General features: G+C 41.7%; 1 protein-coding gene across 3 annotated transcripts in view; it reads left to right on the top strand.

Annotated features, from left to right (window-relative positions):
* SLC1A7 (solute carrier family 1 (glutamate transporter), member 7) overlaps positions 1 to 23,942 on the top strand; it is a 92,328-nt gene that overhangs the window by 8,869 nt on the left and 59,517 nt on the right. For all 3 annotated transcript variants that reach the window (XM_006879691.1, XM_006879692.1, XM_006879693.1), the window contains exon 2: positions 13,191 to 13,270. In XM_006879691.1, the coding sequence (XP_006879753.1) occupies positions 13,191 to 13,270 (80 nt within the window). The remainder of the gene's footprint in view (positions 1 to 13,190; positions 13,271 to 23,942) is intronic.

Here is a 23,942-nt window from a genome sequence, read left to right as displayed (position 1 = left end):
TGGTATTCTTTGCTTTCTGCTAAGATCCATCTAACATTAGCTATAATATCCTTAGTACCACGACCTCTTCTAAAATCCAGCCTGCACATCTGGCAGTTCTCTGTTGACATATTGTTCCAAACTTTTTTGGATAATTTTCAGCAGAATCTTGCTTGTATGTGGTATCGATGATATTGTTTGATAATTTCCACACTCTTTTGGGTCACCTTTCTTTGGAATGAGAACAAATATCAATCTTTTCCAGTCAGTGGGCCAGCTGGCTGTTCTCCATATTTCTTGGCACAACTTAGTGAGCACATCCAGGCCAGTGTCTGTTTGTTGAAATATGTCAATTGGTACACCGTCAACTCCTGGAGTCTTGTTTTTTGCCAATTCCTTTAGAGCAATTTGAAAGGGAAATAAATGATGCCTTTGAGCTGTAGTGCTGGAGAAGAACATTGAAGATACCATGGACTTCCAGAAGAACAAACAATTTCATCCTAGCTAGGGTGAAACCAGGCTTCTCCTCAGAGGCAAGGATTCTGAAGCTTTGTCTGACATACTCTGGGCATGTTGCATGGAGGGAACAGTCCTTGGAGAGGGACATCATTTTTGGGAGGGTGGAGGGGCAGCACAAGAGAGGAAGACCTTCAATGAGATAGAGTGATTCAGTGACTGGGAAAATGAGGGTAGGTGTGTCAGAGACAAAAATGTTGGCACAGGATAGAGAAAGTTTCAGTGCTATTGTACATAGGGTCACTATAAGTTGCAAGGCACATAACAACAACAACAACAGTGCTCCCTTTCTCTGTTTGGAAAATACCCTCTTGGTCTAGCTATAGATTTTACTTGAGCACAATGAAGTGTTTTGGGATTCTCATTCTTCTCGCTCTTAGCTGTAATTTGTTATGATCCACACAGTCAAAAGCCTTTGCAAAGACGATAAAACACAGAGCGACATCCTTCTGATATTCTCTGTTGTCAGCTGAGATCCATCTAACATCAGCAATGATATCTCTGGTGCCACAGCTTTTTCTAAATCCAGCTAGATTTTCTGAGAATTATCTGTCACTGTACTGTTCTAGCTGTTTTTTAAATAATTGTCAACAAGATTTTGCTTGCATGTAATATTATTGTTGTTGTTAGGTGCTGTCAAGACAACTTTTACTCAGATTGACTCTATGAATGACAGATCCAAACCCTACCCTATCCTGTGTCATCCTCATCGTCTCTGCCATACTTCAGACCATGATAATGTCACTGTATCTGTTCATGGCATTGAGAGTCTTCCTCTCCACTGCCCCTCTGCCTTTCTGAGCATTATGTTCCTTTTCAAGGATTGGCTTGTCATCACACCATGCCCAAAGTATGTAAAGTGAAAAGTCACCATTCTTCCTTCTAAGGAGCACCCTGGCTGCACTCGCTCCAAAACATGTTTGTTTATTCTTTTGGCACTCCACTCTTCTCTAGTGCCATAACTCAGAGGCATCATCCTTCTTCTATCTTCTTTATTTACTGTTCAACTCTCAGATACATAGGAAGTAATTGAAAAGAACATGGCTTAGATCAGGTGTATCTTAGTCTTTAACCTGACATCCTTGCTCATTAGCAATTTGAGAGGTCTATGACAGCAGATGTCCCCAAATAACACATCTTTTGATTTTCTGACTGCTAACACCAAAGTTATTTATTATGAATCCAAGTGAGATTAATCAATTCTTTCTAACTTGTCTCAATCTATCGTGATGTTGTTTATTGGCCCAGTGGTGAGGATTTTTGTTTTCTTGATGTTGAAATGTAATCCATTCTGAAGGCTGCAGCCCTTGATCTCCTGGAGCAAGAGCTTCAAGTCCTCATTTTCAGCAAGTAAAGTTGTATATTGTTTGATAATCTCCACCTTGTATTGGATCACCTCTTTTTTTGGGAAGGGGAACACATATGGATCTCTTCAGTCAGATAACTATCTTCCAAATTTCTTGGTCTAGACTAGTTAATACGGCCAGGGCCACATTTGTTTGTTAAAATTTGCCAGTTGACATTCATGGGGTCTTATTTCTTGCCAATACCTTAAGTGCAATGTCTTCCCTCATTACAATTCAACATATGCTGATGTTTGGGCATATGCTACTTCCTGAAATATTGTGTCAACCTTTTTTTTTTTTTTTTTAGTGAGTGACTGTGTATTCCTTCTATCTTCTTTTGTTGCTTCCTGTCTTATTGAAGATTTTGCCCATAGAACCCTTTAGTACTGTCACTTGAGGCTTGGCTTTGTTCTTTAGTTCTTCCAGTTTGAGAAATGCCAAACATGTTCTTCCCTTTTGATTTTCTAACAAGCTCTTTGCACACCTTCTCATAATACTTTGCTTTGTTTCTTGAGTTGTTCTGTTCCTCTCTTACTTCAGCATTTCATCGTTGTCTTTTTTTTTTAACTTCTCTGTCTTCAAGCGCAATTTTCAAAGTCTCTTCTGACATCTATTTTAGTCTTTTCTTTCTCTTTTGTCTTTGTAATGAGCTTTTGTTTTCTTCATGGATGAAACCCTGGATGTCGTCCTATGACTCATCTGGTCTTCAATCATTAGTGTTCAATGGATCAAATGTATTCTTGAGATAGTCTTAAAATTTAGGTGAGATAGACTCAAGATCATTCTTTGGTTATTATGGATTTGTTTTCATTTTCTCCAGCTTCAATTTGAATTTTCACACGAGTAATTGATGATCCCCTTGGCACCAGCAGTCAGGAAATAAGGAGATGCATTACATTGGAAAAATCTGCAAATTATTGGAGAGACCTCTCCAAATTATTGAGGAGTAATGATGTCAATTTGAGGACTGAGGTGCATCTGATTCAGTCCATAGTCTTTTCAATCATTTGCTATACATCTGAGACTGGGATAATGAATAAGGATGACAAAAGAAGAATTGACGCCTTTGAGCTGTGGTGTTGGCGAAGAGCACTGAACATCCCACAGCACTGAACATCCCACAGCACTGAACATCCCACAGATGGCCACGAGAACAAACGAATATGTCTTGGAGAGGGTACAGGTGGAGTGCTCTTTGGTGGCAAGAATGATGAGGTTTTACCTCAGATACATTGGACATGTTGCTAGGAGGGGCAAGGGTCTAATCCTTGGAGAAGGACATATTGCTGGGAAGGGTGGAGGGTCAGCGAAGGAGAGGAAGATCATCAACCAAGTGGATTGACACAGTGACTGCCGCAGTGGGGTCTTGTGTGTTAGGAAGTGTGAGGATGGCACAGGATAGAATAGGGTTTGGATCTTTTATTCATAGGGTTGCTATGAGTCTTACTTGACTTGACAGCACCTACCACGACCACCAATTGATGATCAGTCAACACCTTCTGGTAATAGGCTTCTCTAACAATTCCTTCCACAGATATAACCAGTCTGGTTCTTGTGTTGCTCATCAGCTGAGGTTCATGTATAGATACTATTTGTGTTTTTTAAAAGATGTATTTGCAATGAATAAATCACTGATGTCTGTGGTTGTTATGTGCTGTCAAGTCACTTATGACTCATAGCAACCCTATGTACAACAGCTCTGAGTCTTGCTGTGCCGACATTATTGTCTCTGATGCACCTACCCCCATTACCCTAGTAACTGAATCAGTATTATCTCATCAAAGGTCTTCCTCTCTTGCACTGCTCCTCCCCCCTCCCAAAAATGATGTCCCTCTCCAAGGACTGGTCCCTCCTTGCAGCATATCCAAAGTATGACAGACAAAGCTTCAAAATCCTTGCCTCCAAGGAGCAGCCTGTTTTCACCCTCTCTAAGGATGAACCTATTTGTTCTCCTGGCAGTCCATAGTATAGTCATTAGTCTTCTCCAGCACCACATCTCAAAGACATCAATTTTCTGTCATCCCTAGTCATTGTCCAGCTTTCTGATGCATAGCAAGTGATTATGACAACTATGGCCTGGATCAGGCATACCTTATCTAATAATTTGATTTCCAGCCTCATGTCTGTAAACAAGTCCGTGCTTTCTGACTAACAATCTTTCTTTGCTTGTAACTTTTGCATTCTAGTTATCAAATATTGAGTCTTGAATATGTGTTTCATCTAATTGAGGGTGCAAATATTCTCAATTTCCTCATCTTTGGGTTTAGTTGGTGTATATGTTTGAATAATAATTGTATTAGCAGATCTTCCTTGTATGTGTATGCGTAGTATTCTATCACTCACAGCATTGTATTTCAGGATAGACCTTGAAATATTCATTTTGATTATGAAAGCAACACCATTCTTCTTCAGTTTGTCATTCCTTGCATCATAATAGATTATATAATTGTTTGATTCATGGCAAAAACCAGCCCATCTTCAGTCACTAATATGTAGGATGTCAATCTTTATGAGTTCCATTTCATTTTTTTACAATTTCTAATTTCCCTTGATTCATAGTTAGTACATTTCACATTATAATTATTAATGGATGCTTGAAACTCTTTCTATTAATTATCAATACAATTCTCGAGTTTTGGTGAGATTTGGGTGTAGACTATTTGGTTGGGGTTTTTTCGTTCACAATTGCTTGTGAGCTAATTGGATTTGCTGGTTTTAGCTAACAATGACATGTGGGTTGGAAGCCTCTTGTCTGGAGTCAACCAGTACAGGCCCTCAGGTCTGCTGCCCTCAGGCCTGATATTAATTGTGTTTGGGATAAACATTCTTCTAAGTGGTATAGCACTGGTCTGTCAATTTGCTTTACTGAAGTAACTTAGAGTTGCTATGATGCTGAATGCTGTGTCACTGATGTGTCAAATAGTTACTCATCATGGACAGCATTTGGTGGAGCTCCCAGATTGTGACAGGCTTGGAAGTAAGAGCGGCATCCATTGCCTAAACAACATGCCTCTGGAAACTATGAATGTAGAGAAACTATGATAGTTTTAGATTGTGTTCAGGTCTTTTGTTCACACTTAACAACAACACAACAAGATAAAAATAAGTCTTCTAGAAAGTAAAATCTTAAAGATTAAAATAGAATATATAGGAAAATTGTTGTTGGTAGTCATCAAGTCAGAATTGATACTTGATCTTCCTACACGCTTTCCGGGGCTATCATTTGCACAGGAGGAGATTGTCCATTTTACTCCCACGCAGCACCTGGTGGATTTGGATCTTGTGTCTTTGTGTTGGCAGCGCAATTCATTACCCATTAAGTCACCAGAGTTCTCTTATAAGAAAATTAGGACATCTAACATGTGTGTTATAATGAAATGTGCAAAGAACCAGAGTCCGACAATCATAAGGGCTGAACTTGCTCAGCATTTCTTAAGCTGGAGGATCTGAAGAACAAATTCAAGCCTCAAGTTGAAATACTTAAGGATGCTATGGGCAGAATATTGAATGATCCAGGAAGCATTGAAAGAAGATGGAGAGAATACACAGAGTCACTGTACCGAAAAGAATTGGCTGCCACAGGATTTCAAGAAACAGCATATGATCAAAAGGCAATGATAAATAGTGGTTCCTGCCAAATAAAATTGTTAATGTATAAAATAGTTGAATAGTGTAATTTTTAATACTGTCATAAATTAAAAATATCAAATAATGAGAAAGCTGATAAGTGTAGTTGAAAAAACCTGGCATTAAATGGGTTTTGTGTAAAATAGATATTCAAGATATTGTTGATCGCCTGTGAGTTGAGCATGACTCATAGCAACCCTATGAACAAAAGGCCTGAAGCCTTTCTATAATTATTGACATTTATCAAAGTTCATAGAGTTTCTGGAGGTATGTTTTTAGGAAATGGTTGACACTCCTGCTTCCAATTCAAGATATTAACAGAAGATAAATTCATGCTTAAAAGAAAAAAGAGGCAATGGTGATGAATTCAGGCTACACTGAAAGAATTGGCAAAAAAATAAAGCCACAGGAATTGCTGGAAGACCAATTGACATATTTCAGCAAACAGATGCTGCCTTGGTGTTCTCACCAGGTTTTGTGCAAAGAAATCTGGAGGACAACCATCTGGCCAACTGACTGGAAGAGATCCGTATTTATTCCCATTCCAAAAAAAAAAGGTGTCCCAACAGAGTGTGGAAATTATCATACAATATAACTCAACACACATAAGCAAAATGCTGCTGAAGATTATCCAGAAACAACTGGAACAATACATTGACATAGAGCTACCAGAAATATAAGCTGGGTTTAGAAGAGGTTGTGGTACTAGTGACATTATTGTCAGTATCAGATGGATCTTGGCAGAAAGCAAAGAGTACCAGAGATATCTATCTGTGTTTCATTGACTGTACAAAAGCATTTGACTGTGTGGATCACAACAAACTGTGGTTAACCTTGAGGAGAATGAGTATCCCAGAACACATGATTTTGCTTATTTGAAACCTATACTTAGACTAGGAAGCAGTCCTTAGGACAGAGCAGGGAAATACTTGATGGTTCAAAAACAGGAAAGGAGTGCACCAGGGATGCATCCTGTCCCCATGCCTTTTCAATCTGTATGCAGAACAGATCACTTGGGAAACAGGGCTTTATGAGGAGTGTGGCATCAAGATTGGAGGAAGATTCATTAAAAACCTATGATATGCAGCTGATACAGCCTTGCTTGCTGAAACTAAGGAGGAACTGAAGTGCTTGCTGCAGAAGATCAAGGACTGTAGTCTTCAATATGGATTGAAGCTCAACATCAAGAAAACAAAGATTCTCATCACTGAGCCAACTGGCACCAACATGATGGATGGAGAAGAGATTGAGCTTAACAGTTACAGCTTGCTCAACTCCACAATCAACACTCTTGGCACTAGAAGTCAGGAAATCAAAAGACACATTGCATTAGGTAAATCCACTGTCAGGGACCTCTCCAGAGTGCTGAGAAGCAACAATGTTTGGAGAAGCAACAATGTCTGTCTAGAGTATAAAGTGCACCTGATCCAGGCCATGGTCTTTGAAATTACTTGCTATTCATCAGAGAGCTGGCCAATGACTAAGGGTGACAGAAGAAGAGTAAATGTCTTTGAGTTGTGGCACAGGAGGAGTCTTTAACATACCATAGACCACCAAGAAAACAAATAAGTCTGCCTTGGAGAGGGTGAAACCAAGTTTCTCCTTGGAGACTAACTTTTTGAAATTCTGTCTTGCATGCTTTGTACATGTGGCCAGGAGGGACTGATCCTTAGAGAAGAACATCATGCTTGGAAGGGTGGAGGGACAGCACAGGAGAGGAAGACTCCAGATGAGATGGTTGTACATAGGGTTGTTATGAGTCATAGGCACATGAACAGCACATAACAACAACAATGTGTGTTCTTTTTGTCATCCCTATTCATTATCTAGCTCTCAGATGCACATAACAGGTAATCAGAAGGACTATGGCCTGTATCAGACACACCTTAGTCCTGAAACTGGCATCATTACTCCTCAGTAATTTGGAGAAGTCCCTAACTGCAGACTTTCCCAGTATATTGTGTCTCCTTACTTCCTGACTGCTGGTACTAAGGGTGTTATTTGTGGATCCAAGTAAGATGAAGTTGTTGACAGTTTCAATCTCTTTCCCATTCATCATGATGTTGCCTATTGGTCCAGTGGTAAGAATCTTTTTTTATTGAGGTTGAGATGCAATCCATATTGAAGGCTGCATTCTTTGATCTTCTGCAACAAGTGTTCCAAGTCCTCTTCACTTTCAGCAAGCATAACAAAAGTTATTGATGAGTCTCCCTACAATCCTGATGCCACACTCCTCTTCAAAGAGTCCAGCTTCTTGAATAATTTGTTCAGCATACAGATTAAATAGGTATGGAGAAAGAATACAATCCTGACACACTCCCTTCTTAATTTTAAACCATGCATGCAGCTGTGATGTTGGAGAAGAGGACAGTACATTCCACGAATGGCCAAAAGAACAAACCAATATATCTTGGAGAGGGTGCAGCCGGAGTGCTTTTTGGAGGCAAAGATGATAAGGCTTTGCCTCACATACTTCGGCCACGTTGCTAAGAAGGGCTACTCCTTAGAGAGGGTTAGGATGCTTGGAAGACTGAGGGTCGGTGAAGCAGAGGAAGACCTTCAACCAGGTGGTTTAACACGGTGACTGCCACAATAAGCTCTAGTGTGTCAGGAAGTGTGAAGATGGTACAGGATAGGACGGGGTTCGGATCTGCTGTTCATAGGGTTACTATGAGTTATACTCTGCTCAATGGCATCTAACAACAACAATAATCTGTGTGCAGACCTATTAACTGAAAGGCTAGCAATAAAATCCACCAGGCAGTTTGAATGCACCAGGCAGAAAGCTAGGTAGTTTCCTCCCATAAAGATTTACAGTTTTAATGCACACCCAGGTTATCACGACTGTTCACAATAGCAAGGAGTTGGAAACAACCTAAGTGCCCATCAACAAACAAATGGATGGAGAAGCTGTGGTATATTCACACAATGGAATGCTACACTGTATTGAAAAACAAGGAACTCATGCAATATTATTCAAAATGGGTGACCCTGGAGGATATTATGCTGAGTGAAGTATCCCAGTCACAAAAGGACAAATACTGCATGGTGCCACTGTTGTAAAACAGGACTGACCTTGGGGTTGGGGAGAGACTGAAAAAGATAGGTTCAGTAATGTATACTGCATTGAAACAGATGAGGGAGAAAACTGTTTAAAAGGGATATGTGATTAGGTATTATTGTCATGACAGGAGTCCAGAATAAAGGCTGCATAGTGGAGTGGACTTGGGGGGAGGGATTGTTTAACAATGAAGGAATTTTTCTTTTACTTTTCAAAGAGAAGAGCGAATTGGGGGGCAGCAGGGGCTGGCAGGGAGAAAAGTGCAACAATGAATGAATGGAAATCCTCAGTCTCTGTAAACTTTCATTAAAATGAATAATAATAAAAAAATTTTAAAAATTTACAGTTTTGGAAGCCTTAGGGAAGATGGCTATGCATCAGAATCTAGCAGACAGTGATGAGTTTAGATATGCAACTACCTCTGACGCATTTACTCTGGTGGCATAATCCATAGGCAGTTGCTCTGCTAACACAATGGTGGTACTTTTACCACACTTGATATCTACTAGTAACCACAGGAGAAAAATGGACAATCTCCTCCCACGTGATTTACAGTCTCTGCAACCCCACTAGAGAATCAGCTATGAACCAGTTTTGCCTTGGCAGTAGTGAGAATAAAAATAAGTAAGAATTTCAAGGAGCTCTGGTGGTGGCGTAGGCCACAGAGAGCTGCTCTGCTAACCAGAAGGACAAGCATCTCTGGCAGTTTGAATTCAGCAGACGCTCCAAGGAAGAAACATGGACAGTTAAGCTCCTCCTGTGAAGTTCTGCAGGCTCAGAAAGCCAATGGAGGCTCACTATGAGTTGAATCAACTTGAGAGCAGCAAGTTTGGTTCCAATAAGGAAGCCTGTTGGCACAACAGTTAAACACTTGACTGCTAACCAGAGGCCAGTAGTTCAAACTCACCAGCTGCTCCTTAAGAGAAAAGCCATGGTGATTGGCCTCATGAAGATTGTTCTTGTTGTTGTTAAGTGTTTTTGAGTTGACTACAACTCATAGTGACCTTTGAACAATGTCTTTGAACCTTACCCTATCCTGAGCCAATCTTACCATCTCTGATACCCCTGACTCCATTGCCACCATGACGGTGTCAATCCATCTCATCCAGGGTTTTCCTCTCCTATGCTGACCCTCTATAATTCCAAGCATGTTGCCCTTCTCTTAGGACTGGTTCCTCGTGGCCATGTGCCCAAAGTATGTGAGACAAAGTTTGAAAAATTCCTCCAAAGAGCAACTTGGTTTCACTCTGTCCAGGACAGACCTGTTTGTTCTCTTTGTAGTACATGGTATGCTCAGTACTCTTTTCTAACACCGTAACTCAATGGTATCTGTTAGTTTTCTGCCATTCTTATTCATTGTCTGGTTATCAGATGCATAGCAAACAATTGAGAAGACCATGGCCTGGATCAGGTGCACCTTAGTCTCCAGACTGGTACTGTTGCTCTTGAGCACTCTGGAAAGGTCCCTGACAGCAGATTTTCCCAAAGCAGCATGTCTTTTGATTTCCTAACTGCTGTTGTCAAGAGTGTTGATTGTGGATAAGAGGTAGATGAACTTGTTAACAACCTTAATCTTTTCTCCATCTATCATGATTTTGGCTTTGTGATGAGAATCTTTGTTTTCTTGATGTTGAAATACAGTCCATGTTGAAGTCTGCAGTTCTTGATCTTCTGCAGCAAACACTTCAAGTCTTCCTCAGTTCCAGTGAGCGAGGTTCTACCATCTGTATGTGTTGATGAATCTTCTTCCAACCCTGATGTCACTTTCTTCTTCATAAATTGAGCCTCTTGAATGAATTGTTTCACATATAGATTAAAAAGGTATGGAGGAAGGTTACATTCCTGTTGCACTCCTTTCTAGATTTTAAACCATGTGCTGTTCTCTTGCTGTGTTTAGACAACAGCCTCCTGGTCTAGGCATAGGTTTTGCATGAGCAAAATCAAGTGTTCTGGGATCCCAAATCTTCTCAATGCTAGGCACAATTTGTTGTGATTCACAAGGTCGGATATCTTTCCACAACTGATAAAACACAAAACCCCCCCATCATTTTGGTACTCTCTGCTTTCAGCCAAGATCCATCTGTCCCTGGCGATGATAACCTTATTGCCAAAGCCTGTTTCTATCCAGCTTGTATCTCTGGCAGTGTTTTGTCAATGTACTGTTCTAGTCATTTTTTTAATAGTCTTCAGCAAGATTTTTCTTGCATGTGATATTAGTGATATTGTTCAATAATTTCCATATTGTATTGGGTCACCTTTTTGTGGAATGGGAATAAATATAGATCTCTTCTAGTCAGGTGACCAGGTAGAAGTCCTCAGGATTTCTTGGCACAACCTGTATCTGTTTGTTGAAATACATCAATTGATATACCATTAATTTCTGGGACCTTATTTTTTTTTTTTAAGAAATAAAATTTTCATTTTAGGCTTGCAGAGTTTGTATACATTGTTCACACCAGATCTTTCCCATTTCCTTTACTCACCTCTCCATTCACCCATCAAATTGTGTGACCCTAAGATTACCCCACCTCTGCCCATCCTCACCCCTCTGCTCCTACGCTCCCCCACTTGGATACTCAAACATGTTCTACAATAATTGTCTTATACAGTATTTGTCCTTATGGGACTGAGTTAGTTTACTTAGCATAATGCTCTCTAGTCCCTCTCAAGTTAGATAGTGATATACAAAAACATTGCTCCTGTATGCTGCGTAGTATTCTACTGTGTGAATGCACCATAATTTCTGAATCCATTTGATTGTGGTTGGACACTTGGGCTGTTTCCATGTTCTTGCGATGATGAATAACGCTGCTATGAACATTGGTGTACAAGTCTCGGTTTATGCCTCAGTTCTCATTTTCTTGGGGTATATTCCAAGCATTGGAAGAGCTGGGTCATACAGAATTTCTATGTTTAGCTTTTTGAGGAAATGCCAAATTGCCTTCCAGAGTGGTTGTACCATTTTACAATCCCTCCAACAATGTATAAGAGTTCCTATCTCTCCACATCCTCTCCAACATTTATTATTTACTGTCCTGTTAAAGTTTGTGGGGCCTCATTTCTTAACCAATTCCTTTGGAGCAGCTTGGACTTCCTGCTTTATTATCACTGGTTCTTGAAAATATGTTATTTCCTAAAATGGTTCTATGTCAGCCAATTCTTTTGGTACAGTAACTCCATATATTCCTTCTATTTTCTTTTGCTGCTTCCTAGGTCATCAATATTTTGCCTATCACATCTTTAAATATTGCAACTCGAGGCTTAAATTTGTTCTTCAGATACTTCAGCTTGAGAAATGCCAAGCAAGTTCTTCCCTTTTGATTTCTGACTCCAGCTCTTTGCAAATTTTGTTGTCATACTTTGTGTTGTCTTCACAAGCTGCCTTTTAAAATCTTCTGTTCAATTCTTTAACTTTATGATTTCTTTTCTTTGTTTTGGCTTCTTAGCATTCTAGTGCAATATTCAACTCTTCTGACATCCATCTTGGTCTGAGGAACAATTTGGTGGATTTGAAGTGCAGAGAGGCATGCCTCTGGCCTAGCAGTGTAATTTCCTGTGGACTAAGTCATCAGAATGCTATATGTTGTTGTTGTTGTTTAATGCTGTCGAGTCGTAGACGACTCATAGTGACCCTATGAATGAACAGCCTGAGCACTGTTCGTACATAGAGTTTCTGGAGGCAAGCCATTTTGGAAGTGGATGCTGCTCCTGCTTCCAGGCTTGATTTAGTCAGGAAGCTCCAGCCAACACTGCCCACCATGGGTACCCATTACCACGATTTGCACATCACTGTCACAGGCTTCAGCATCACAGCAACCACGAGTTACCTCTGTACAGCAACGCACAGACCAGTGCTATACCACCTAGAAGAATGTTTGACAGGAAGACAATTTGAACCTGGCCAGGGCCACAAATGACAATCACCCACCTTCGGCTTGGTAGCACAGCTTCCTTCCACTAGGCCAACGTAGCTCTCTCTTGGTCGTCGTCATTGTTATTGTTGTTTAATGCCGTCGAGTCGTAGACGACTCATAAGAATGCTATATACCTGATTATAAATCATTCTACCCATAATGATTACAGCCTAGAAGATCCTATGGGGTAGTTTCTGTCCTGTAGCGTTACTATGAAACACATTGCCTCCAAGTCAGAACAGACCTCATCACTGAACCTCCAACAGATTTTCAGAGGCTGTAAATCATTCAGAAGATTACCCATCTTTCTTCTGCAGAGCAGCTGGTGATCACCATAGAGGCACTGCTTTTGGGTTAGCGGAGCAACTCCCCATGGACTATGCCACCAGAGCTCCCTATAGGGCCGCTGTGAGTGGGAGTCAACTCAGTGACATCCAACAACAGCAACAGTAATCCTGTAGGATAGTCGTTATCCTGAAGCTCAATATCAGCAGTGAAAACCAGGATGGGTGCTGATTGTGGGACAGACCATCCTGATGTTACAGATGAGAAAACAAGCTTAGAAAGGTCACATAACTTGGTTTGGGCCATACTAGGATTGTAAACCTAGGTTTGTCTGACCCCAAAGCCAATGTCTTGTTTATTAACTCTGCTGCCGTATGCTAGACACTCAGTCAGGAAGAGTGGAGAACTGAACTGTGATGTCTTCCTTGCCTGCTCTAACCTCGTCTCTTGCTGTGTTTTCAGGAGATTAGTTACTTCCAGTTCCCTGGAGAGCTCTTGATGAGGATGTTGAAGATGCTGATCCTTCCACTGGTGGTCTCCAGGTGAGAGAGTAGTAGCTTGGGCTGAGGGGTTGACTATCCCCTCTGGGGTGGGAGGGACTAGAGAATGGATTCTGCAGGTGCCCTGCTCTTGTTACAGGGAGCAGGACTATAGCTGCTGCCTCTGGAAGTTGTGTGTGGATCTTTATGAACACTGGGCTGTCTGTGTCACATGTACCAGTCATTTCAGTTCTATCCAATGAATGTAGATGTTTGTAGGAGTTCTGGTGGCCTAGGGTAAGAAGCTGTGCTGCAATCCCAAAGGCATGCAGTTAGAATCCTCCAGCTGTTCTGTGGGAGAAAGACGGGCAATCTCCTCTCATCTTCTTCTGAAGACCTGTTGGAAGGTCAGCTATGGGTTGGTTCTGACTTGGCAGCAACAACAACACAGCAACAACAAAAAAGAAGTGATTTGGAGTCATGTGGCATGGCTCTGGCACTGTGGGACCTTGGGTACATAAACTCACTTCTTTTGCAATTCAGTTTGCTCCCCATTACAGCATGTGGTCAGGAGGTACCATCCTAGGGAAAAAAAATATCATTCGAGAAAGGTGGAAGGCAGAGAAAGAGAGGAAGATCCTCAATGAGATGGGTTGACACAGTGACTTTAATAGTGGGCTCAAACCTGGCAGAGACAGTGAAGATGGTCCAAGATAGGGAAAATCTCAGATCTGTGTTCCTAGGGTCGATTTGAGTCATAGTTCACTCGTGGACACATAACAATAACAACAATGTAGAATGAAATTTGATTTATTCCTATTATGATGTAATTGAGTTAGTATGTATCTGTCTTTTGGGTCACCTTGTGGCACTCACAGCCCAGGAGCACAGGCGGATATATATACAATTGACTGTGTTACATAGAACCTGGAACAATGAGACAGACTCCTGCAAGGTAGCCCTGAACCAGTGTTCAGCAATTGCTTCCCAGAGGGGCCTCTTTATCATGAATAGATGCATGGGAGGGGGGAAAGATGGCTTTATAGATCCTCATGAGATCAAATCCAAGTTCAGTTTTGTATCTTACTGACTGCGTAATCTTAGGCAAGTTATCAAACCTCACTGAGCCTTAGTTTTCTCTTCTGTAAAATAATAATAATAACATCTACTTTAAAACATTGTTATGAGGACTATATGAGATTATGGTTTTTTATATATATTAAGCTTTCAGGAGACTAGACCATGGAGTATGAGAAAGAGATGGTGGGAGATGAGGTTGGAAGACAGATTCTTACTCTGTCACAGATGACTTTGAATGCTAGTTCAAAGAGTTTAGACTTTAGCCAGTAGGGTAAAAGCATGGGGATTTCGTAGAGAGGTACCTTTTATCCGTAACAGTGATGTACTAGGTAATCCTGGGCAAGCCTATGCCTTTCTCTAGACCATCATTTTTCCAACTGTGTAATGAGTTGATTACGGAGGTCTGGTGGCTTAGTGGTAAGGAATTGTGCTGCCAGTTCAAAATCACCTACTGCTTCACAGGATAAAGAGGTGCAACCTCCTCTCATGTAACTTATAACCTCTGAAAACCCAATGAAGAGTCTGATCTGAGTTGGTTCCCATTCAATGGTACACACCAATGAGTCGACTAGGGAACTCTCATGATGTAGTCTGTAGAAAACTGCATTGCTGATGGTAAGACTGGATTTTTAAATTCAGGTGGGATAGGTTTAAGATTGTATGTTGGTTCTTGTGGACTTGTGCTTATCCCACTTAGTCTGGCTTCTTACAAGCAGACTTGAGTCTTTCAGAACTGAGCCTTCAAGGCTTTGTTGAAAGGACACCTCCCTCAGGAAGCCTTCCCCGACCCCTTAAACCATTCTACTTGCTGTCTCCTCTTTATCCTGAGTTACTCAGTTGAAGACCTCCCAAGGTCCTCGGTGACCTCTGTGTTTCTAAATCCAAAGGACACTCTCAGTTCTTGCTCTTTGATCTCCCTGCAACAGTTGATAGTTATCACTCTTTCCTTATTCAAACATTCTCCTGTATGGCTTTATGCTCTCCTTGCTTCTTACTTGCTGCTCTCTGCTTCCATCTCAGTTACCCTCTGTGTTCAACCTCTAAATGCTGGGGTTTGTCAGGTCTTTTCTCACCCATCCTCAGGGCTCACTCCCAAATGTAGATCTCTCTCTGCCAGAGCTTTGCCTGAACTCCACACCGTCTCACTCAGCTAACTATTTTGGCATCTCTCCTTGGATGTCCCACATGTATTCCAAACTTTGAATAACCTGCCGTCAGATCAGACATGATACTCTGGTAAGGTTCCACTCTGAATTCTCAGCACCTAGTCAAGTGCTTGCCACATGTTGTTATGTGCTGTTGAGTCGATTGCGACTCATGGTCATTTCCAACATACTTGAGCCCACCACTCCAGTCACTGTGCAAATCCACCTTGTCGGGGTCATCCGCTCTTACTTTCCGAGCATGATATGCTTATCCAAAGACTGGCCCTTTCTAACAACATGCCCGCAGTGTGAGAGAACATTTCACCATCCTTGCTTCCAAGGAATACTCTAGTCAGTTCCAATTTCTCCAAGTTAGACTTGTTTGTTCTTAAAGGCAGTCCATGAGTTATTCAGTACTCTTCTCCAACTCCACAGCTCAAAGGCATCAATTCTTCGGTCATCCTTTTTCTCTTCCCAACTTTCAGATGCATAGCAAGTAATCAAGAACACCATGGCTTGGACCAGGAACAGCTTAGTCTTTAAGCTGATATTCTTGATCTTTGGAGCTCTGGATTGGTCCCTGATAGCAGATTTTCCTAATGTGACTCATCTTTTGATTTTTTTTTTACTGTTAATAAATTCTGCCTCTACTTGTCTATTTGTGCTTTATTGGCTATGCAAAGGCATTTGACTGTATGGATCACAACAAATTGTAGTTAACTTTGAGGAAAATAAGAGTCCCAGAGCACTTGATCATGCTTATATGAAACCTATACTTGGACCAGGAAGCACTCCTCAGAACAGAGCAGGGAAACACGTCACAGTTCAAAATCAAAAAAGGAGTGCATCAGGGATGCATCCTGTCCCCATACCTTTTCAATCTGTATGCAGAACAGATCACTTGGGAAACAGGGCTTTATGAGGAGGAGTATGACATCAAGATTGAAGGAAGATTCATTAACAATCTACAATATGCAGATGACATACCTTGCTGGCTGAAACTGAAGAAGACCTGAAGTGCTTGCTGCAAAAGGTCAAGGACTATAGCCTTCAAAATGGATTGAAGCTCAGCATCAAGAAGACAAAGATTATCCCGCTAGGCCAATTGGCAGCACCGTGATAGATGGAGAAGAGGTTGAGGTTGTTAGCAATTACAGCTTACTTGGCTCCACAATCAACACTCTTAATATCAGAAGTCAGGAAATCAAAAGACACATTGCATTGGGAAAATCTGCTGTCATGGACCTCTCCAGAGTGCTGAAGAGCAATGATGTCAGTCTAGATACAAAGGTGCACCTAATCCAGGCCATAGTCTTCGCAATTTCTTGTTATGCTTCAGAGATTTGGACAATGACTAAGGATGACAGAAGAAGAATAGATGCCTTTGAGTTGTGATGCTGGAGAAGAGTCTTGAACATGCCAGGGATTGCTAAGAAAACAAATAGGTCTGTCTTGGAGAGGGTGAAACCAACTCTCTCCTTGGAGGCTAGGATTTTGAAACTCTGCCTCACATATTTTGAGCATCTGGCCAGGAGAGACTGGTCCTAGGAGAAGGACTTCATGCTCAGAAGGGTGGATGCACAGCACAGGAGAAGACCCCCGATGAGATGGACTGATACAGTATCTGGGACAATGGGGGTCGGTGTGTCAGAATTAGTGAGACTGGCTCAGGGCAGGGAAGGGTTCAGAGCTGCTGTACATAGGCTTGCTATACTTCACAGACGACTCAATGGCACATAACAACAACAACAACATACTATATTGGTTGATTTTTATTTAAACCTCTTGTTGAGAATCAACAAGACCTCAGGGAGGGCCTTTGTATTTAAAGTTGATTGTTGTTATACTTTCGAGGAACATTCTTCTTAGTACTACAGCACTCTTTTGTCAATATGCTGTACTGAGGTAACCTGGGGTTGCTGTGATGCTGAACCTTGTGCCATTGAGGTGTCAAATGCCATAATGGTTACCCATGGTGGACAATGTTTGGTGGAGCTCCCAGTTTAAGACAAATTTGGAACCAGGAGTGATATCCACTTCCTAAATAACATGCCTCCAGAAACACTATGAACTTTGATAGATATTGGTAGTTATAGAAAGACTTCAGGCTTTTTGTTCATAGGGTCGCTGTGAATTGTGCTCAACTTGAAGGTAATCAACAACAACAATCCTGGAGAGAATGAAACCAGGCTGCTCCTCAGAGGCAAGGATTTTGAAGCTCTGTCTCATATACTTTGGACATAGTGCCAGGAGAGTCAGTACAGAAGAGGACCCCTGGATGAGATGGTTTGACACAGTGACTGTGTCAGTGGGGTCAGTGGAGATAGTGAGGCTGGCTCAGGATAGAACAGGGTTCAGAGCCATTGTTCATAGGGTTGCTGAGTCATCATCAACTTGACAGCACATTAACAACAATGATAAATTTTTTCTCAGTGAATGAATGAAAAAATTCAGTAAACAGTCCTTGCTGCTTTTTGGGTTCTTGGTTCTCAGAAGAAACAGAGATGAATAAGGTACTATCTCTACCCTCAGAAAGCTCACTGGCTTTGGGGAGATTGACATGACATATATAGCATAGCTACCAACAGTTCTGGTCAGGGCCACAGTAAATGGATCCTGATCAAAGGAAGAAAAATGTGGAGCAGAACTCAAATTATTTGAAAAAAAAAATCCACACTTACTCTTCTGGTTGAGATGAGAGAACTCCTCAAGAGAGTAGTCCTTCAAACTTTAAAGTTGAATGTATCATAGAGTTGGAACTGACCCATAGATGACCCTCTAACAAGTTTTCAGAGGCAGTTAGTGGCACGGGAGGGGATTGTTCATCCTTCTCCCATGGAGCAGCTGGTGGCCTCGAACCACGTGCCTTCAGGATTGCAGCACAGCTTCTTGCTAGTAGGCCACCAGAGCTCCCTAAACTTTAACGAGATACTCTTTTTTAAAAATTTATTTTATTTTTTATTTTATTAATTTTAATGAACATTTACAGAGTAAAGAGATACTCTTAAAACTTTAAACCAAAATTATTCTTTGAGGTTACATTTTAGCATATGAGTTCATAAAATAAAGACTATCACCCCTGTTATCTACATGAGACAAATATGGTATATATGACATAAAGCAGCTGTGTTGCCAGCGCAAAGGCAGCAGTTTGACTCCACCAGCTGCTTCATGGGAGAAAGATGGACGGTTTCCTTGAGGTGTTTTACAGTTGGCCCTGCTGGAGGGTCAACTGTGAGTCAGCTCCAAATCCATGGCAATGTTTGTTGTTGTTTATGAGACCAAAAAAGTGAAAAGAAAAAAAAAACAAACACAAGCAAAACTACTCTAAGGCGAAGATGAGAAGAAAATTGTAGAAGTTAAGAGAATTGCAGGAAAATTATAATTCTATGTACGGAAGCGTATGACAACCTAGCTTTCCCTTAGTGGAAGTTCGTCACGTCTCTGTGGTCTCCGTACAGCGGATGTGTGTCGCCTCTTAGGTGACACTGGGAAGTGTTTGCAGCCTCCGCCGCTGCCTTCTGGTTGAAGCGCTATGGAGAAGAACCACAACAAACGGTGGTATTTTACTCGAGAGCAGTTGGAAAATAGCCCATCCCGTCGTTTTGGAGTGGACTCCGATAAAGAACTTTATTATCGCCAGCAAGCGGCCAATCTGCTTCAGGACATGGGACAACGTCTTAACGTGTTGCAATTGACTATTAACACGGCGATCGTGTACATGCACCGATTTTATATGATTCAGTCATTTACACAGTTTCATCAAACTTTTTATATTTTAGCTATGATGTCCCGAGCAAATTGTTCTTAACAAGTAGAATTTTGCTTCAGACCTGACCCTGAATGCAGTGCCAGTGACAAAAAGGAAATACAACTGCCAGCTAAAGAAGCAAAGGAGGATGGAGCCTCTGGGTTCAACCAGCCATCCCCACTGGACCCACCTGGGAAAACACTTTGCAGTCCAGAGGGGAGCAAATGACAGGAAAATATCTTCTAACAGAGCAAGAAGGCAAGCAGCCTTAACCCAAGATCACCAGTAAGGTGATAAAGTGTCCTCCCTTTCCCCCTTCACATCTACGCCCCTGTTCAGCATGAAGAAGCCAGAGAGTCTGCATCCAGTTCCCAAATCAATAAGACAGCTGGTTTAAATACCATTGGAAAATGCTTATCATTCCCCTGTAGCATCTGGTCCCCACTGGATCCTTTTCATTTCGTTCACCTGCTCCCCCCACCAACCAATTTCTGCAGCTCTGCAGCTGCATCCCTGCCCATCCTCACCCTTCTGCCCCCAACACTCGCCTCCTTGTACCCCCAATATGTTCTTCCCAATTAAAAAAAAAAAAAGAAAAGAAAGAGAATTGTAGTCCTGGAGATTGTGCCATGAAGCACAATGAATGAGAATGATGATCCACTGTGAAAAATATCGCCAATATTACTGAATATTGTGTGTGGAAATTGTTCAATGGGAACCCACTTTTCTGTGTAAATGTCACCTTATAGGAATCTTGCTATGCAGAGTCCTTTCATTGTCCTTTGCCATTGACTGTCCTTAGTGCCTGGACAGCTCATCTCAAAGGCAGGGTGGCCTGGGTTCCTGCCCTCTCTTGCCATTTACTGTGTGACCTTAGGAAGTCACTTAGCTTAAAGAAGTTCTGGCGAGTAGTCAGGGGCCTGGGTCCTCCCCGTGAATCATGTGCTCTAGCACAAGGGATGCCTACTCTGGGCCTCAGTTTACCTAATGACTGAGTGTTCTTCCAGCTCTCCGAATCTTGGTTCTCAAATGCCTGGTTACTTTCCTCTGGTCTGATGTTGGCTGAAATGGAATTTCCAATGACTTTGTGTAAAGCCAGTTGTATGTTCATACATTTTATTTGTTTATTACAGTTTAGGCTGGTACAAAGCAACCATGTCTCTGAAAAAATGGAAATGCTTTTAAAAAATGTCCTACCAAAAGAGAATGAAGCCTTCATGGGAGAAAAGTGACGTCTTTCTGGACCCCAGACACCACTGTTCCAATTTTCTAAATATCCAACCTTGACTGGTATAGAGCTGAGTGTCTTCAAGGAGCAATCACTCTGGTGGGGGCTTGCCACTCAGAACCACAGAGCAGACTCATCAAAGTTGGTTTTGAAAAATCAAGTCCAGGCCTCCTCTGCCACTCTCATTCCCAAACTTGCCAAGCCAGAATCTCCATGGAAACCAAGCAGGAGTTTGTTTTAAAAGCCCTCCATGAGAGCCAAAGAGGAGGGAATAGATTATTCCTACTAACTTTTGCAGTAGGAAATCAACCAAACATGCAACCAAGGTGAATTAATATTGGGTGACTGGAATGCAAAAGTTAGGAACAGCAAAGAAGGATCAGTAGTCAGAAAGCATGGACTGGGTGACAGAAGTGAGACTGAATTTTGTACTGTTAATGATTTATTAATTGCAAATACCTTTAATAAGAAACATAAATAGCAACTATACCTATGGACTTTAGCTGATGGTATACACACACACAGGAATTAAATAGACTATAGCTGTGGAAAGAATCACTGGAGAAGCTTAATATTAGCTGTGGAAAATAAGCCAGGTGCTGATTGTGGAACAGACAACTACTCATGTGCAAGTTCAAACTAAAGCTAAAGATAATTAAACTAAATCGACACAACCAAAATTTGACCTTGAGTATATTCTACCTGAACTTAAAAATCATCTCAGGATCAATATTGAGACCTTGAGCACTAATGAACGAAGACCAGATGAGCTTTGGAGGATATCAAGAATATCATTCATAGGGACCTCTGTTGGCCTAGCGGCAAGAAGCTACACTGCAATCCCAAAGGTCTGTGGTTCAAATCCACCAAATGCTATGTGAGAAGGAGAGGCAATCGCCTCCTGTGTCAGTAGGATCTCATTGGACAGCACACAACAAGGGGGAGGAGAAGATCATTCATGAAAAATGCAAAATGTCAAGAAAAGTCTGAGATGGATGTTAAAAGAGACTCTGAATATTGCACTGAAGTGCCGAGAAGCCAAAGCAAAGGGAAGGAATCAGAAAGTCAAGGAGCTAAACAGAAGATTTCCAAGGGCAGCTAGGGAACCAAGGCAAAGTATTATGATGAAATGTACAAAGAATTGGAGTCAGAAAATCAAAAGGCTGAACTTGCTCAGCATTTCTTAAACTGAAGCAACTGAAGAACAAATTCAGAGCTTGTGTGTGTGTGTGTGTGTGTGTGTGTGTGTGTGTGTGTGTGTGTGTGTGTGTGTATGAGAGAGAGAGATGCCATGAGTCACAGACAACTTGATGGCATATAACAACAACAATTGGAAAAAAAACCCCATGAATTTTGATGGTCCTGGCTTGAGGATGTTTTGGGACAGGCCTACTGATTGCACTTAGAGTACAGACTTTTAGTCCAGCCCAAGGCTCTAAGTTATAACCCCAGGAGACACAGGCATTTTGGACAGCTAGGGGGTGATATAAAGGATACACAGGCACATTTACCCCAGTTGCCGTAGCTTGAAAATATGGACTCTACAGCTTGTCCCTCATAACTCTGTGTGCTCCCATCTCTCTTCCAGATGAACCCGCTACTCTTCCTTCCATCCTTCCCCTGGAATCTGGCTGGTCAGCTCACTATTTTTCAACAGGCTACATACTTCCCCGTCCCCTTCTTTGCTCGTGTCCTTTCCTCCACAAATGCCTCTCCCTTCTTCAACTAGTTGAGTTCCTACTCTATCTAAGGTCCTGTTATTGGTGATGGTGGTGTGTGCGTCGAGTCAGAACTCACTCACACCTGACCCTCTAGAGGTTTTCAGAGGCAGTAAAAACAAGAGAGGAAATAGCGCATCCTTCTTCGGTGGAGGAGCTGGTAGGTGTGAACCACATGCCTTTGACCACACATCAGAGTTCTCTAAGGCCTCTGTATGGTGCAGATCATTTGTATTTGACCTCTCCAAAGTACTAAGGAGCAATGGTGTCAGTTTAAAGGCTAAGGTGTACCTGATTATGCATCTGAGAGCTGGACAATGAATAAAGAAGAATTGATGACTTTGAGTTGTGCTATTAGAGGAGTACCGAGTACACCATGGGCTACTAAAAACACAAGCAAATATGTCTTGGGGAAAGTGCAGCCAGAGTGCTCTGTAGAGGCAAGAATGGCAAAGCTGTGGTCTCACATGCCTTGCTCATGTGGTTAGGAGGGCCTATTTCTTGGAAAGGTACAAGGTCAGCAAAAGAGAGAAAGACCCTCAACAAGATGGATTGCCATAGCGACTGAAGCAATGGGCTCGAGTATGTCAGAGATGAGAATGGCACAGGACAGGTCAGGGTTCAGATCTGTTATTCACAGGGTCACAATGCTTAATACTCAACAACATTTAACAACCACAATTGAGTCGCAGAAGAAAGGCCTGGTGATCTGCTTCCGTAGAGGTGGTTGTGTACCATAGAGTTGAAACCAACCCATAGCTGACCCTCCAGCAGGTTGTCACGAGCAGTAAGTCCCACAGGAGGAGACTGCCTATCTTTCCCTGTGGGAGTAACTATTGGATTTTTACCACCTGCCTTTGGGATTGAAGCACAGATTCTTACCAGTAAACCACCAGAACTCCCTTGTTGCCCAGAAAAGACCCTGGAGTAGTTTTAACTGTAGGATATGGGGTCAGAATGAGTTAGAATCAACTTGAAAGCAAAGAGTTTTGGTTTGTTTGTTCTTGGTTTTGTTTTGCTTTGTTTATGTCCAGGTTTAGTGTTTTTGTCTTTTGGAAATCTTCCCAACTCCTTGTTTACTGATAGTTCTGGAAACTCCCTGAACTTTGATAAATGATGATAGTTATAGAAAGGCTTCAAGCCTTTTACTCCTAAGGTCACCATGAGTCGTGTTTGACTTGATGGCAATCAGCAACAACATTGATGATCAGGTATACCTGATCCAGGCCACGGTCTTCGCAATTACCTGTTATGTACCAGAAAGCTGGACAATGACTAAGGATGATGAAAGAATTGATGCCTTTGAGCTGCGGGGCTGGAGGAGAGTATTGAACATATCACGGACTGCTAGAGGAACAAGCAGGATTGTCCTGGAGAGGCTGAAACTAGGATGCTCCTTGGAGGCAAGGATTTTGAAGCTTCGTCTGACATACTTTGGGCATGCTGCAAGGAGAGACAAGTCCTTGGAGAGGGACGTCATGCTTGGAAGGGTAAAGGGACAGCACAATAGAGGAAGATCCTAGATGAGATGGATTGACTCAGTAGGGTAATGGGACAATGACGTTGCCTCAAAATAGAGCAGGGTTCAGAGCTGTACATTGTATATCAGGTTGCTATGAGTTGCAGGAGACTCGACAACACATAAGAGCAACATTGATGATGGGAAGCTCAAGTAGATTGAGGGTTAAGTGGCATGCAGCTAACTGGAAGGTCAGTGATTTTTTTCTATAATTATATTTTATTAATTTTCATAAACATTTACAGAGATTTTGGGTTTCCATTCATTCATTGTTGCACTATTCTCTCTACCCTC

This window comes from Elephantulus edwardii, unplaced genomic scaffold, assembly GCF_000299155.1.
Source record: "Elephantulus edwardii isolate Elephantulus edwardi_28Jun2011 unplaced genomic scaffold, EleEdw1.0 scaffold00005, whole genome shotgun sequence".
In the NCBI taxonomy this organism is placed as follows: domain Eukaryota; kingdom Metazoa; phylum Chordata; class Mammalia; order Macroscelidea; family Macroscelididae; genus Elephantulus; species Elephantulus edwardii.
The sequence above is the reverse complement of the archived record's forward strand: the minus strand, read 5'-3'. Positions and strand labels throughout refer to the sequence as shown.